This window comes from Artemia sp. Qi Xiang Cuo, chromosome 7, assembly GCF_049724085.1.
Source record: "Artemia sp. Qi Xiang Cuo chromosome 7, ASM4972408v1, whole genome shotgun sequence".
Classification (NCBI taxonomy): domain Eukaryota; kingdom Metazoa; phylum Arthropoda; class Branchiopoda; order Anostraca; family Artemiidae; genus Artemia; species Artemia sp. Qi Xiang Cuo.
Window position 1 is genome coordinate 46590172 of NC_142800.1, and position 17583 is coordinate 46607754.

Consider the following 17583-nt stretch of genomic DNA (forward strand, 5'->3'; position numbering starts at 1 on the left):
TTACATGTATGCATAAAAAAAGGTGTAGGGATTTGAATTTCTTAAGTGGGATAATACAAAACCGTCGTGCGATATATTTTCTGAAGTTGAGAATCAAAGATCATTAGTCTAATTCAAATTCAAATCATTTTCTACTATTACAAGCGTATACACTTTTAAAGCGAAAATTTTACCGTCAGAGATAACGTAAGAGCCATGCATAAGAGCCATGGGAAGGGTCAGAATGAAATAATAATTTTTCGCCATCAAATAGTAACAGAATTTTATTGAGGTCATTATTATTGACTCCGTACTAGTTTTTACGATGTAATCAAAAGCAGCCATTTGTCGCTTTATCTCTGGTATTCGAAAACTGAGCTGTTCATTTTTCAATGGAAATAAAAAAAAAGAGGGAAAAAAGGACAATTTGATCGATATTTTACAAAAACGCCAGGAAAAGTTCTCAACAATACCAGGTTCTGACCAGGAACACTCAACTTTGCCAGAAACTTTTAAAAATTGCCAACAGTGCCAGGAACTCTCAAATTTGTACCACCCCACAACGAATTTGCCGTCAAACTTGATAACAAATAAAGATAAATCAAAACACCTGAAGACGCGTATCTAAGATTTTCAGAGCAGCAAAGCAGCAAAATTTTAAACCACAATTTTATAAACAGAAAATAATTTTCGCCAAAGGTAACCCATTCACTCAAAACTTGTCACAAAAAAAATCTGCATGGGGGAGGGGTAAAACTCGTAAAAGAATTCTTGAACTCTCCATTGTATCACATTCTTATTCTTAGCATCTCATATATAACTGGAATTTCAGTGCCAAGACACGACATTTTGTAATACTGAGTGTTTCTCTTAATCTCTCGTCTATATTGTTTTGTCTTTTTATTGGTCAATCCATGTTTCCCCTTTATCATTTCCTTTAAATATCCTTATTTCCAATGAAATACAATGAAATTTTATTCTAAACTCGATTCTAGATTTTATATATCGTCTTGTTAACGTTCTTTATCCCTACCCTGTAGTCTACAGGATTTTGTTTTCTAATTATTTTTCTTGTTACTTTTATATGTTATATTGCCACTTTAACACAGATATTGTGCCTTATGGACAACTAATATATATATATATATATATATATATATATATATATATATATATATATATATATATATATATATATATATATATATATATATATATATATATATATATATATATATATATATATATATATATATATATATATATATATATATATATATATTCCTAACTCAGAAGCCTTTTCTAAAAAATTTATAAAACTCGAATAGAGCCATTAGTCATTTCAAATGACCTACAAATTGACTCATTTGTATACAGTTTTTTAACTAAATTTAGCAAACTAAGAAGCACAATTACGTTTAAAAGGAGAAATCGAGTACTCTCCTTTAACAGCATTCTTCGACCATCTAACTAGTTTCGCCAAATACCTATTCATGCAACATGCAACAAAATATTTACCTTAGGAGTGTGTAAACGTAAAAAACAAAGAACAAACTTGAGCAGCCCATGGCAATACCTCATTGAGAAATCAGCCCTCAACATCACGCAAACTTGACGACTTCCATAAAGAACATTCTTTTTGGAAATTTTGGCTAGTTCCTCCACCACTTTCCCCCTCCCAACCCAGGAACTGAATTCTTTGATTATACGATCCACCCAAGAGTTTCATAATTATAAGGTATTAGTTTATATTGCTTTGCATCTTCTTCCTTAGGAGACCAACAAACTTATCCCGTGCAAAATTATATGTTAATTGAATTAAATAAGCAGGCCCAGATTTACCATTAGGCCCACTAGGCCGGGGCCGAGGTGCGCACAACGCCAGGGGGCACAATAAATTATGACTGAGTAATTTTTTTTCTTAACAAAAACTGGACTAATGTGATTTATCATCAAAGTGCCATGTGCACTCCGCCACCACGCTGTCTATTCACAGAAAAGTGATTTTAAAACAAAACAGGAATTCCGTGGTCACTTATCAGCTATCTCACAAGAATGGCAGCTGAGAGTTCGGTATCACCTCTCTCTTTCATTACTTTTCGCTCATCAGTTGCGTTCTGTTCAGTACCTCCACTTTCCCCGAATTTTTAGGGCTTTCCCCGAAAATGTCGCGAAAACGGAACGGCAAAAACGCTTGGGCCAAGAAGCGTCAAAGCTTAAAATCTGGCACTGTAAAAATAAGGCATTTTTCTAGCATCTATTTTTTTTTGTAACTTTGATCTATGAAAATATTTCTGTAGATGCTATTTTCTGAATCTAGATGGTAAGCAATCACTTTTCGAAGAAAAGTTATTTAATATTTTAAAGATATATACCTGAGCTTGGGGAATAACATTGGAGATTTTTGATATTTGACATTTGAGATGTTTTTTCAATGTATCATTCACATGGATCGACTAATTTCTTTAAAATGTTACAGAAAGTTTGTCCGCAAAAAGCTTTTTTACCCTATCTATAGAAAATAACCCTTAGGGAAAAGCCTAACTTTCTTAAGACTTTCGTTAAAGCAGGTTTTTTGAAATTACACCACAGTCATTGATACATAATAAAATTAAAATTAAATGAAATCATGATTAAAATAACAATAATGTAAAATCTTAAGATAGTACTAACTATTTCAGTCTGCCAAATGTGTAAACCCTACAGGATATGTTTCACTATCCTTTAATATAATTTCTACATGCAACAAAATTTATTCGTCAACACATCGACAGTTTTCGCTTAGGATAATAACGAAATAAAACAAAATAAAATAAAACAAATAAAAACAAATAAAAAAACAACAAATAAAACAAAAATAATAACGAATTGAAAGTGCTACACCGAGTAAAAAAATAAAATAAAATCAGGACATGGAAGGTTATTTTGTAAAAAAAAAAAGCAGCAGAGAAACGATTTTGAAGCATTAAATATATTTTTTTTTCTAAAAAACGACTCCAAATTTTTGCAAAGCGTCTATTTGCACCTTATAGGAAAAAACCTGTTAAGACCTTGCCATTACTAACTAAGAAAAAGAGAGCATTTAAAAAAAGGAAATAAAAGGAGACAAAGCTGAGGGATGCTTTACACATTTATTGACTACAGATTCATTTGAACTAAGCATAAATGAATAGTAGTAAAAAGAAATACTAACTAAATGAAGCCAAATTTATTGTCATGCGTGTTTTACTGCCATCCCTAGAGACGCTGTTTCAGTTAAACCAAAGGACTATACTATGGGATGAAACGGTCGCACTTAAAGATAATACGGGCCTTTCCTTCTTTTGAAGCTCTTGGAAGACTAAAGACCAGCCACCTATCATTTTCTCTCCCTTAATGGTCAATTAGGTAGTGATACAGCAATTATCACTTATGGCTAGAAATACATTTTCTTATTAAGGTATCTTAGGCCTAAAGGCAATAGACAAAGAGCTCATACCTCTATTGATTAATTGATCACGATCATTATCTGGCTCAGATCCTTCTGTGATACCAGAGTCGTTATTCGATGAAGTTGAAAGATCGGCAGTGGAAGGAGGAGGTGGAAACTGATTAGAGGAATACATAGAAGAATTCACATAGTTGTTAGTTGGTTGTTGCTGACTAATTCCACGGGTGGGAGGAGCTGGAGGTTCTGGATACGGTGGAAGAATCATGCGACCAGTTCCTGCTGCTGGACCACCTTTGAAAGAAACTACGTTAGGCCCTATTTAAATAATATGGTAATACAGAGCTTTAGGTTAATCCAAAATTTTAAATAGCATTAATAACTAAATGAAATGGCATTACTTAGACTATTTAACAAATATCAACTAAATTCTAAAAGATTAGCAAATTAGCAAACATTTTGGAATTGAATTACATGGGCCTTTATTCTAGAAATATTTGCCGTTCTTTTTCATGTAAATCTAATTTTTTTGCTTTTTACAAAAGTACTTTTAGCATAGCAATTTTTTTTTCGAAGTTTATTAAAAGTCGACCAGCTATAGTAGCCTATAAAATACAAGAACTTTAATAGATTAATACAACACATGGTGACATACACTGCAGGAAGTTCTGGTCATGTTACTATACGCGTTCACCGTACAGGATAGTACTTATATGAAATAGAACCTCAAAGCTAATTCCGTATCTAGTGTAGACTGTTTATGTCTAAGACGTATTATCTGTAAAAAGTTTCCGTTTCGAAAAAAAGATACTAGGACTTTTGAGACACTAAGTAAATTGAAACTGCCGATACTGAAATGCTAAGTCTTGCCTATGTCTATGCCAATACTATGTCTACAATGTCTAAAATACGTTAACTTTTCTAAGACGTAACTTCACGGTTAAATTTCTAGATACAAATGAGTCTCTTAAAAGAACCCTTGTCGTTTTCTAACAACCAGACTGAAGGCTATGGGGTTAGAAAAGAACCAGCATCTACCCTAATATTCTTTCAATGATAGTAATACTACCTAAAGAGCAATGGACTAGACAAAATTGTATTTCTCTGGGCACCTTAGGCCCTCAAAAATAGGTCCTCGAGTAATCGCTTGTGAAAGCCGTCCTGGAGATAGACACTATGTACTTGTAGTGTATACTTGATCGTTTGGAACATGGGTGACGTATATTTACTGGATTTGGCCAAGGAGCTTTACTTGACTTTATGAATTTCGTTATAACATTTAGCTATATCTTCACCAGTTTAAGACTACTTCAGACTGAGCAGTTTGATACTACTACTACTACTACTACTACTAACAACTCACTACAGCACCAAGCCACCTGAGGCCAACACAGCTACACACGCTCCTCCTCCATCCCAATATATTTAAAGCCTCCGTCTTTACACCCTCCCAGGAAGTTCCCATTTCCTTTAAATCTTTCTTTATGACATCCTCCCACCCCAACCGTGGACGACCTGCTTTCCGTTTAGCCCTAGACGGTTGGCCGAAAAGGACAATCTTCGGCAATCTGTCATCCTTCATCCACAGAACGTGCCCTATCCATCTCAACCTTTCTTTCATTACAGCCCTAGAAAGCGAGATAGAACCATATTTTTCGTACAGCCTATTGTTTGAAATACGGTCAGTCAGCTGGGTATACAGAACATTCCGTAGATAATTTCTCTGGAAAACATCTAGCAAATCTGCTTCGCTTTTCGAAGGAGTTCGATGGTAGGAAATATATCAGGATTCATTGATCTGGTGTAACCTTGAGATTCAGCTTCTGCCTGGAGAATGTATTCAGCTTTTAACATCGTCTCTCAATGTGGGCGATGAAACCCCTTTGTTCATCTAATACATGTACAATGTATGCGTACATGCCCCAATTTGAAAGGTTACTCTTTAAAATTCAAAAGCGTAAAAACAATGTAATGTTTCCCTGAAAAAGAATAAAGTTCGAGCCCTTATGGAAGAAAACTGGAAACTACTTACTTTTACAACTGGCAGCTACCTTCATGAAACCATAAAAGTAAACTTTTGACGCTTCATGAAGGTAGCTGCCAGTTGTAAAAGTAAGTAATTGTGCATTATATATTTTATATTAGTCTATTTTAGTTTTGTATATATATATTTTAGTTTTAGTTTCTAGTTTTTTTTTCTACGCTGAAGACGCCTTGTTGCATCCGGTCGAAATCTTCGGTTCATTTTTGTTGTTTCTCTTCGTTTTCATTTACTGGCCATAGACCCATTTGTCGTCTTTATATTAATTTCTTTGTTTTTTGTCATGGCTGGCTAGTTCGGCTTTAGATCTTTTGAAACAAAGCTTATAAACTTTTTCACCATTTTGAAATGACTGATGGTATTTGTACCCTATTAGGACTGAAATGCGCTAAGCCCATTTCTATTACTGAAAGTTGTAAGCAAACATGACAATATTCCGGACACTTTTTTCAACTAGAGATAAGTACATTAAAATATCTAAATGGAGACGTAAAATGGATAAAAATCTTTAAAAATAGATAGTTTTTTTAAACCACATCCGTTGTTTTGTGAACTTAAGCAACTTAGTCATTAAGTTGCTGAGCTCCAGCTACAGTCTTTTAGATTCTTGACCCATACTCAGTCCACTTACCAACGCTACGACGCATGCTTGGATTAGATCTAGTTCCGTAAGCGTCCGACGGTTGATCATAGGTAACAGATTGTCCACCATATTGACTCTGCGTTTGAGCATATTGGTACCCAGGATCCTCACAGTTAGCTGGGTCGTCATATTGGGGTCCAAAGTCGGCTGGTCTCTGTGGAGCAACTGCAAGGTGAGCTTGTTGACGAGGCTATAAAATTCAGTGGCTTTAGTTTAAGACTGAACACAGTAAAAGTACAACCAGTAAATCAGTTTCTTCCACCAAAAATAATAATCAAGAGAAAAATGTTTCTGAACAACACATTCTTAGAAAATTTATAAAGAAATATAGAAAGACAGAGAGAGAGAGAGAGAGAGAGGGAGATGGAGAGAGAGAGAGAGAGAGAGAGAGAGAGAGAGAGGGAGAGGGAGAGAGAGATGGAGAGAGAGAGAGAGAGAGAGAGAGAGAGAGAGAGTGGGAGAGGGAGAGAGAGGGAGAGAGAGGGAGAGAGAGAGAGAGGGAGAGAGAGAGAGAGAGTAAATTACGCTGAGAAAATTACTTAAGTGTATAGCAAGTAAGAAAGTAAGTTTTATTACACTAAAAGCCCTAGGGCCATGGCAATGCAAAACAAAAAGGAAAATTCATTTTTAAATAAATGTCATTACAAAAACATTACATAACACAAACAAAGAGAGACACAAATCACAAAAATTTACTTTTGTGCTCCATTGCCAACCTAGAAAATCGCCCTAAATTTTAATACTTGCAAAAGATTCATCCCTCATTACATTCATCAGCCTTCTCTCATCAAACTTACACTTCCCATGCACTTCATTCCTCAACTCACTCAATTCCATACACTCATACATCACATGGCCGACACACTCATTCCTAGTTCCACACATCGGGAAAAAGTAAGGACCATCTTGCCCTTTCCTCCTCCCTAATAATTTCCTTCTTACTCCAAGTGGTAAACTATCCCCCCCTTAATTTAATTATATACTTCCATTCCTCTTTTTTAAATCTTCCTTAAAAAAACACCTTCACCCTGTGTCTCCTTCAACGATGTGTAGAGGCTCAGGGAATCAGAAAGGCTTCTTTCTTATATTAATCAAAAAAAAAATTTGCACAAAATAAGTTTTTCAAAAAAAGTAAAGAACTCCATTAAACCAAAAATGAACAAAAATAGAATCAAATAATCTACCAAGCATACAACAACCACAAATCAGTATCAATAAATAAATGAAACCCAAAACAATCAGAAATTAAAATAAGTCAAACTCAAACCGACCAGAAATTAATCTGAGTGTGGTTATAAACCCTATGGTTTCTAAGAGCCAGAATATAATTTGTACTTTACTCAAAAAAATTCAAATGAATTTACTGAAAAAATGTGCATTGTCAAACCTTATATGCCTCCAGGGCATAACTTATAGCCCTTGCCCTGAAGACTGTGGGGGGAGTTTCCTGCTCGAAGATATAATTTACAAAACTCTCAAATACGTTGAACAAAATGGCTATCTCAAAATTTTCATTGGATGTTGATTTTATATATTTTATAAATTTGATTTTATATATAATAGTTGATAAAAAAAATTTGGGCTATATATTTGCATATTAGAAGGGGGGGGGGGGTAAAGCATTGCATATATTAAATACGTAACCTAACCTAGGCACCTTTTTCTCTCCCTAAACCCCAAAAATATTCTAAATTCAATGAGAAACCACGCTCTTCGATCAACTTAGATAACAAGGTACTTTCCCATTATATGGGCCTCTAGGGTTAACCGCTGTAGAGTAGGCAATGATAAAACCCGTTTTTGACGTGTAATTGGCGTGTAATAATACATCTCCCTAATCCTTTACTGAGTATCGTCAAGATAAATAGTGAACGATGATTATATGCGCATCCCCCAAACTCTATAGACAGTTTTAAAGACTAAGAAACAAACAGGCCCGTATAAAGAATAAATTCACAACACATAAATGGAAAAAAAGCCAATAAACGATAGGTAACATCACATAAGATAAAAAAAACTCAAACTAGATCGCAAATAGTGCAGAAAACATAACAACGGGATGAATTCTGGAAGACATACGATGATTTTGCTCATATGCATAAGTCTCAAGGAGATGACACCAGCATATAAATAGACCATGGTGAATAAACCCCATTTTCAAAACGTACACAAAAATTTACACGCCAATTTACACGTATTATTACACGCCAGAAGAAGGAATAAATCACAAAACTAACCAGATTCCAAATCAAGCAGGGTAATGACTAGCTTTTCTCCGCATATCTTCAGCACTGTCATCTTCAATATTGTGTTTGGGGAAATGGTGGGCGTGGAAGGGGTGTTAGTAGCCTTCCAATCACTTTTGACTATTAAGAAGGGCAATAGCCGTTTTAATTTCCATTCAAATGAGCCCTTTATGAAGTTTCTATGACAACACTTTCTAAAAAATCCTTATATGCACCCAGGGCATAACTTATAACCCTTGCCCTGAGGGCTATGGGGGGGGGGGGCCTAGCGTCCTCAAAAAACGAATTTTCAGAGCATTTAACTATGTTGATCAAAAGAGCGATCTCAAAATTTTGATTGGATGGGTTTGGGGAAATGGTGGGCGTGAAAGGGGGGTTAGTTGCTCTGCAATAACTTTAGACGATAAAATAGGGCACTAGCCCTTGGAATTTTCAATCAAAGGTGCACTTTTTGACGTTTCTATGACAATGCTTTCTATAAAAATCGTATATGCCCCCAGGGCATAACTTACAAAGCTTGCCCTGAGAGTTGTGGGGGAGTGTCCTCCACAAAAACATAATTTCTGTCGGGAAATCAACTACGCTGAACAAAATGGCTATCTCAAAATTTTGATTGGATGTGTTTGGGGAAATGGTGGGCGTAGAAGGGGTGTTAGTTGCCTTCCAATCACTTTCGATTATTAAGAAGGGCACAAGGCACTCCAATTTCCAATCGAATGAGCCCTTTTCGAAGTTTCTACGACAACTCCTTCCATAGAAAGTACCATGGTCTAAAGAAAAAAATAATAATAATACATTGTGCCAACATCGTTCTTTACTTAGGCAGCGCAATAGCGCTGCCTATGATTTAACGTGAAACTCAAATAATCTTTTAAAGACCACAATGTAACTGAGTGGCAACTCTAACTGACTGGCGTTTCTAAGTATACCGAGACTAACTAACATACAGTTGTACGGAGAATGGACGCGAGGTTGACCTATGGACAAAAGAAAGAGAAAAGCTTACCATAGATTGAGATGCATTTCTTTGATGCATAAAATTTGAGTCCATCTGTCCCCCGTTCATTCCACTTGAATGAGGCATTGTCTGGAATTGCTGAGGATTCATTCCTTGCATCTGTCCAGATGGTAGACTAGGGTCCATTTCTTCCCTAAATCCGAGAAGGTGGAAAGTTGCGTATGGTGCTATTTCATCCTCCATTCCAGCGAAGTCTAAATGCAAAGCCATATTACTTTAAGTTTGGAATTTCCAAATTGAATCAAATATATCAAACCAGAATCGACTGACAGTTCGGCTGTTCAAGCGGAAAACAATTTGAATTAAATAAAAATAAAAAGGATTAAGAATTTCCAGTTTGGCTGCATCAAAATGAGAGTAAATATTGTGTTTGGAATAAACAACGAAGACATCTAGCGATTTTCCAGACGTCAAGGATCGATACAACAGGAACAATAAACGTGCTGTGTTTATAACTTGTACATAATAAATTGTAGATTTAACTCGAAACAATTTTTTGCGGATATTTTTTTTTCGATTTCGGATAGCCAAATTTAAAATTGATCATTTGTAAGCATCAAGAAACAAAAAAAAAAGAAGAAAAGAACCACCATCACTAGATTACAATAAAAAAAAAAAGAAAGAATTTTTAAGATAAAGACGGTAAAACCATGGAAGTCTAAGGAGGTAAGGATAATATAATATTTGAGATTTTTCAGCTCACATATTAAATAAAAGAAAAAAGAAAGAAAAAAACGAATTTGAACTGAATTCGAATAAATCAATATGATGGACAGCTAACCATAGCTAAATATTTATGACTATTAAAACGAAGTTACTCATTAAAGATGTGCGAAGAAACAAAGTAAGATTTTCAATTTTTAATTATATGCTAATTTCTTTATTTTAAGGAAAGATTCGAGTAATGGCATGAGAGTCTTCTTTTTTTTAAGACCTTGATTGTGTATTTCCTTTTTATGTGTCTTTTAATCTGAGTTTTATTTAGTTCCTCAACTCATATGTTAGGGACGAAGACACTATTACTTTTTATGATTGTGTTGAAGCGTATTTTTTTACATTAGAATTAAATAAGTAAATTATTTCTTACCAGGGGTTTATTTAAGATTTATTTTCAAAAAAAAAGGGAAGGAAAACAAGCACCATGATTTTTGTTAGAGTTAAGTACCAATGTAGGCCTTTATCGTTTGGTCATGCTCGATAAATGAAAACTAGTTAGGAGAATCTTGAGACAAGAATACATAATTGGAAAGTTTTAGTTCTGAATAGTACAACGAAATCATTTTGAAAAAGAAAACAAAAAGTACAATGAATTCCCTTTAAAAGTACTGCCTCTCAATTGCCCATGCCGCAGCCATTTAAACATTTGCCTCTCAATTACTTGGACTATCTGTCTTGGCTTTTCTCTTTCTATCTACAATTAGCCATGTCTTGATGCAACCTACTGCAAAATACTTGATAATTTCAATTCAATTCAACCGAGTCCGCTGATTTTGAATTGAAATTATTAAGTATTTTGCAGTAGGTTGCATCAAGACATGGCTAATTGTAGATAGAAAGAGAAAAGGCATGACAGATAGTCCAAGTAATTGAGAAGCAGAAGGCAGATTGACAAATTTTGAAAATCAATATATGTTAATAATACGAATGAAAGTTACAATCAGCAATAAAGGCAGGTGAAACCACCACCAAATCTAAATATTCTTAGAAAAAATCAGGTGAAAAATAAAAGTAAACATAATCTAGAAATTTAATTATCGCAATCTGACCATCAGGAAAAATTGGTTAAATAGATATCTATTCTATCGATTTTTACATACTATAGAAAGCAACAAAAAACAAAAAGGAGAAAAAGACAAAACCGAACGAGGACGATTTTCAGTCAACTAAAAACCACCCTCTTTGGATTTTGTCTTTTCTTAATTTTTCTTTTTTTTGACGCAAGTTTGTGTATAACCAGTGTTGTCTCAGAACGTATTTACGTGAATTAATTTTACAGGACTTAGCATCAAGTAGAAGTTTATTAGTAAGTGCAAAAAAAAAAAAAAAAAAAAAAAAAAAAAAAAAAAACCTAAAAACTTTCCATTAATAACTACAATCATAAAAGGTACATACTAAAACTTCAAAACATACGAAGCCCCAGCATTAGGCTGGGGCTCAGTACATATGCATTGATTGTGCAATTTAAATCAAATTTCAACAGGGAGGAGGGGGAGAGAGTTGCCCTCCTTGAAAATTTTGTCTTAATATTATAGCCCAAGGTGCATTTGAGTGCATTTTTTCACGTTTTCTAGTATCCCGTATAAAACCTACTGACACCCTCCCTTTCAGACCAGTGTACATCTGTAACTTAAATTATTAATAGTTATGGATTTCATAGCGTTTCTTTTCTGTGTAAACAGTGCTTAAAATAAAACAGTGCTTCCATTTATTAGTGAAACTTATGTTCTATGCGAGTTATCAAATTTCCTTAAACAGTTATTATTATCATTATATGTGCATGCATATATAAAGCATGCAAAACATAATTATTCGCCTAGCAAAGCACACAGAATACATACCACCAGCACGTGCATATAAATGTGACCCATCCGGGAGAGTTCTGAGGGTTCCCTTTTCCAAAGCCAGCTCTTCATACATATGCTTTTGTCGAGGGTTCCAAGTAGCATGAGATCTTAAGGTACCTATAAGCCGGTCATGGCAAACAGAAATAAATGAATAAAAGGCTAACAGCATACAGCAAAATAGATAGCATGTCCAGACAGCGAGTAAGGTGTGTTTTCAAGGTTCAACAAAAATAGACCAATTTACCAAGTAGAATATTGCTAATGAAGTTGAGTGTAACCTTATAATTGAAGAAAAGAAATGCTATGCAACACATTTACGAAAGTGCGGGATTTATACAAAATTACAGCAAAATACAGGAACTGGTCTATAACTATGCAATGTAGCAAATATCGGTTAATTAATTCTTTTCCTTCAGTAATCTAATATTTAGTCCTCCAACGATGAAAATTGTGCAGCGTACAAGCAAAATATTCAATGGTTTCTTTTTCCATTTTCACATGCACTTTTTTGAGAAATCCCCCCTATCCGTATTTTTTACTTCGATTTTTGTCCTTGAAACTTGAGATCCATGTTCATGTTAAAGAAAAAAAATACCAAAAATATGCTAGAACTGGATCAGTCATTTTTGATTGACTCGTTTGAAATTATTTTTTTAGATTTTATTTAAAACTTTTTGCTATACAGTATCTCGAGCTCGTTCTTTTTTGAACGTTTATGATCATCCTTTGTAAACTTGGGAAATTGGTCTACTATTGCTACTGATTTCCCGGACCTGTCTCTATACACCAGCAGAATTTTGTTGCTAACATTTGTCGGTTAGTTAACATTTGCATTTTCGTGGGTCAACAATTGTTAGCAACAACTAAAGTGGCAGAAACAGGCCTAGTAACAGATGGGTTTTTAGATAGATATTGAGCAAAACAGGAAATGAACCAAAATAGATTGAGAATGAAAAGGATAATCAAATCCAAAAGGCTTAGTATAAATACAATTTTGTAACCACCCCTGTAAATGATCTGACCATGCATTCGTTCAAATACATTTGTGTCTCCTTAACTGATCCCCTAAAGTATAGGCTTGTTATCAAAATTCTTTATACAAAGTATCAAAATACTGAATGAACAAAAATGTTTATAATTAACTATTTTGGTCCGGATTTCCAGTGCATTTTTCTAACATAAAACCAACAAGGAAATATAATTTTCTTTAATATATAAAGTATGCCTTCAAGCAGCATGGAAAAACGAACATTCTACAGAAAAATCAAACAGTTCGTAATCGTAATAACGAACTGTAAGTAAGAAGCGACTCGGCTCAATAATAACCGAAACCGAAGAAATGGAATTTTGATAACAATAGATACTATCTACAAAATGTGGAATCTTATTATTTTGCCAGAAGAAAAATCACTGATGCGTGTATATTTTTATTTTATTTTCCTAGGGGTGATCGTATAAAACCAATGGTCCAAGAAGATTGGGAAAGGACTGATTTGAACGAAAATCAAAAGCTCTAGTACCTTCCAAGTGACCAAAAAGATAGGACGTCAACTAGTCCCCCTCCCAAGCCCCTTTTCCTAAAGACAAGTAATCAGAATTTAGAGATAACCCAGTTATTAATTTAAAAGTTCCAATAACTATGCCTTTGGGGATGAAACGACTCCCCGTAGTCCCTGGGGAAAAGGCTGTTATTTATGCATTTTGCCCATTGTTCACATACGGTATTTGTTATTGGGAAGTATAAGGATCTTTGGGGGGGGGGGGGGGAGAGAATTGTCACGGGTGGAATTTCTAGGGGAGGAAAATTTCTAGGAGGAATTTTTTACAGGGAAAGGGTCCTTACAAGATTCGTAAAACGATCGGAAACCAAATGAAAAACCAAGTTTTTCAGCTGAAAGTCAGGAGCAACATAAAAACTTAAAACAGACAGAAATTATTCTATATACGAGGAGGGCTGCCCCTTCCTTAACTATCGCTCTTTCTGCCAAAGTCTGACGTTTTGCCACAATTCTTTAAGAAAGATTACTAAAACACAAGGGCAGTGGAGTTTAAATAAGAAGCATTTTTAAAGAACTTTAAGAATTTAGAATAAAGAGCAGTTGAGGTAGACGCAGCCCCATCATATGCGGAATAATTTCTGTTCGTTTTAAGGTTTAATGCCGCTCCTTACTTTTAGTTAGAAAAACCTTTTTTTTTGTTTTTTTTATTTAAAATAATTAAGAAACGTCAAGATTATTTTTTGATAGCAGAAAATAAGGACTCTTGCTTGTACTTTGTATACAAATTTTACCCGCTATGAAGATGAAAGTATAAGCCTATTCACAATGAGATTTTACTAATAACGAGATTTAGATAGCATTAATTAGGGCCAATCAGAATTCTTCATAGAATTAGCTGTTGAGGATCAGCCAATCACAAAATTCTATTAAAAATCTTATTGGCTCAAATTTCAGCTACTTAAATGTTGGTATTAGTAAAATTTTACTGTGAACTTTTCACAGCTATTGGTTACCACTACTTATTCTAAGAGGATTAAGAATAGTTTTAAGAAGAAAAAAAAGGGTATGGGTTGGGAACTACGCTTACTACCAACTGCCAATAATTCAGAAAATAAGATTTTCGAATTTCTATTTTTGGCAATTATGACGGTAAATAAAATTGCCAAGAGTATTTGTAAGCAAGTTCACAAAAATAAGACAGTTGAAATTTTAATAGAATATAAGCGGGTCTAACTTTGTTTCGCATAAAATTTACTACTTAGCAAAATGGGCGAGGTTCTAGAATAAAATAAGGCAACACTTCAATCAATTAATTTAAAATAGATTTTCTGGGAAGCATAACAAATCATATATATTTAGGAAGATAGCAGAAGACATGGATAGCAAATCATGCAAATTACTGCAGGTTAGAAAGAACTGACCTCTCTTGATCCTGTCAACTGTGTTATAGTTGCTGCCTGGTACAGGTGGAAGTTTTCTATTGGGAGGTGGAATATAACCAAGTTCATCACGAAGCTGATTTTGCTTTCCAAGTGTTGAGTGGTTGACACTTTGGCTATACACCATGTCATCTTAAAGAAAGAGACAACCCCATAATATTTTACACTTGAAAAATCATTAAATGTTCTCCAATTCTTTTTTTGTTCAATAATAGAAGTATCCTTTATTATGAATAAATTTTTTTGTTATGAAAACAAACCAGACTATATTATTTGATCGCGTATTTGCTATTTTTAACATCTAAAGCAATTTTTAATTTTATTTCTTACTTTTGATAGTAGTATGCGTAATTTTTCTTTCTGTGCAGGTTGTATGTAAGAGGAAACCGATTATAGGCAATTTTTTAGTGAGATAACATAAAACGGGCAAAGCAACTGGAGTAAATATTAATTAGAAGATTGAAAAATTTTGTCAGTACTAAAAAATTACCATATTCTTTGTCAGTACTAGAGAATCCCATATTCCAACTCTCAAGATATTTCCAAATGGAAAGAATATATAAGGATGCCACACACAAAGCCAGGCATGTACACATTATTTTTTTCCCAGGGAAATAAGGAAGGGGGGCTATTGGAAGCGGTCAGAAGATCATACAGTACGAGGGGGCGGAGGGGGGGGGGGGGAAGAGTGCTAAACCCCTGCTTGCGTGCGTGACCAGAGCATACAGCCATTTCATACTATTTAATATACTTTTTCGGTTCTTAAGAGCAGAAAGAGATGCTATGTTTACAATTAATATAAGTTTCTAAACGAGTTTCTGTTGCATCACATCAAAGGGGCCTAAGTTTCAATATTATAATAAATAATTTTTAAATCGCAAAATGTTTCATATCCCGGATTGGTGGGACAAGCCTTGTCTGTGTTTTATTCTCCAGTAGAATTTGGAAAAGTGGAATCGCCACCCTTTTGGTAAGAAACCACAAACTTTGGTTAGTTTTTAGTTGGCTTGTTATTCCTACAAAGTTTTACCAGCAAGAGCGTAGTAAGGGCGAAAACCAGGATTTCCTGGGGGGGGGGAGAGGACTATGTAAAACATATTTTCCTTCAGCCATTTAATAGCCAAAAAGTCTAGATTCTTGCGGGGATTTCTTCAGATTTTGAAGGAGGATGGGTGCAATAACTAAATCCCCATGCAACTCAACCCCATTTAATTGGGCCCCTGTACAACTGAACCCCATCTAACTGAACTCTCATGCAACTGAATCTCTGTTTAACTCAAGTCACGTGCAAATCAACTCCATTTAAATATACCCTCGTTCAACCGACCCTCCCCGCAACTCAACCCCATCTAAATGAACCCTTGTTCAATTGAACCTCCGTTTAACTTAACCCCTGTTTAACTCACCCCTCATGTAGCTTAACCTCCATTTAAATCAAGCCCTGTATTACCAATATGGCTAGCCCCAAAACTTTTCCAAATACTAAGAAACTTTCAGGAATGAGTCTATCGCCAAAATATCCTAATAAAGTGTTGTTTTTTAAGGGGGGGGAAGGGGTATAGCGAACTATGAACTTTTCAATTAGTGCTCGGGTACAGATGTGCCAAGGAACAAGTAAAAATACTGATTTCAAATCAGGCCCCTTTAAAGTAAAGTCTGTGGTTTGCGTCATAGCTTAGACTTTTAAGACGAATCAACGAAAAAAAAAAAAAAAAAAACAAAAAAAAAAAAAAAAAAAAAAAAAAAGAAAGGAAACAAGTTTCCATAATTTTCAGACATAGGAGGCAAGGGGTTAACCCCCTCTCACTTCCCTTGCTAAAACATCGATATTTTACCTATGTGACCGATGTGCGGTTGCGCCTTTTACAAGATGACAAAGCCCCTGGCTTTGTCTAAAACCGTGGCATTTTCATTCTATTAAATATTAACCTAACAAAAACAATTTCCAAAATAGACACGTGAATGAAAGTCGGGCTGCATAGAGTTCATTTCAATGGGGTTGAGCTGCACAGGGGATGACATGCATGAGGGTTAAGTTAAACAAGGGTAGAGTTGAGTGGGGTTGAGTTGAGAGGAGGTCAAGTTGCATGAGGGTTCAGTTGCATGGGTTCTGTTCCACGGGGCTCAATTACACGAGGGTCCAGTTACGTGGGTTCAGTTGCAAGGGGCTCAGTTACACGAGGGTTCAGTTGCAATTGAACCCTTTGGTAGTAGCGACAATAACTTGAAAGCGTCGACGTTTGAAGTGCATTTTAGTAACGTATAGTCATTTTCTTGAAACGGTGTTCATTTCTTTTAGCTTTTTGTACTTTACTCCACGCATTCTTCTTTTTACAGCGCTTTATTCTCGTTTAATTTCTTTATATAGCCTATATATATATATATATATATATATATATATATATATATATATATATATATATATATATATATATATATATATATATATATATATATATATATATATATATATATATATATATATATATATATGTATATATATATAAATACGAAAATACTGATTACAAATGATCTAGAAGACAAGTACAATGTGGTTCAGCTTTCATTTTAATAGCCAAATTTATTTTATTAAAGCCTAATTAGCTAGAGCAAGAGATGATGCTACAGGGATATTAGGTTTGGATTTAATTAAAAATACTTTCATGCAAAACAGAAAGGGAAAAAAAGGACAAAGAGGTCTTGTCTTCCGGAATAAAAGCTTTGCGA

General features: G+C 34.6%; 1 protein-coding gene across 31 annotated transcripts in view; it reads right to left on the bottom strand.

Annotated features, from left to right (window-relative positions):
• Dscam1 (Down syndrome cell adhesion molecule 1) overlaps positions 1–17583 on the bottom strand; it is a 230432-nt gene that overhangs the window by 7738 nt on the left and 205111 nt on the right. For all 31 annotated transcript variants that reach the window (XM_089092328.1, XM_089092321.1, XM_089092325.1 and 28 more), the window contains exons 28-32: positions 14839–14988; positions 11913–12035; positions 9343–9548; positions 6079–6280; positions 3458–3700 (exon numbers count right to left, since the gene is read on the bottom strand). In XM_089092328.1, coding sequence (XP_088948454.1) covers positions 3458–3700; positions 6079–6280; positions 9343–9548; positions 11913–12035; positions 14839–14988 — 924 coding nt within the window. The remainder of the gene's footprint in view (positions 1–3457; positions 3701–6078; positions 6281–9342; positions 9549–11912; positions 12036–14838; positions 14989–17583) is intronic.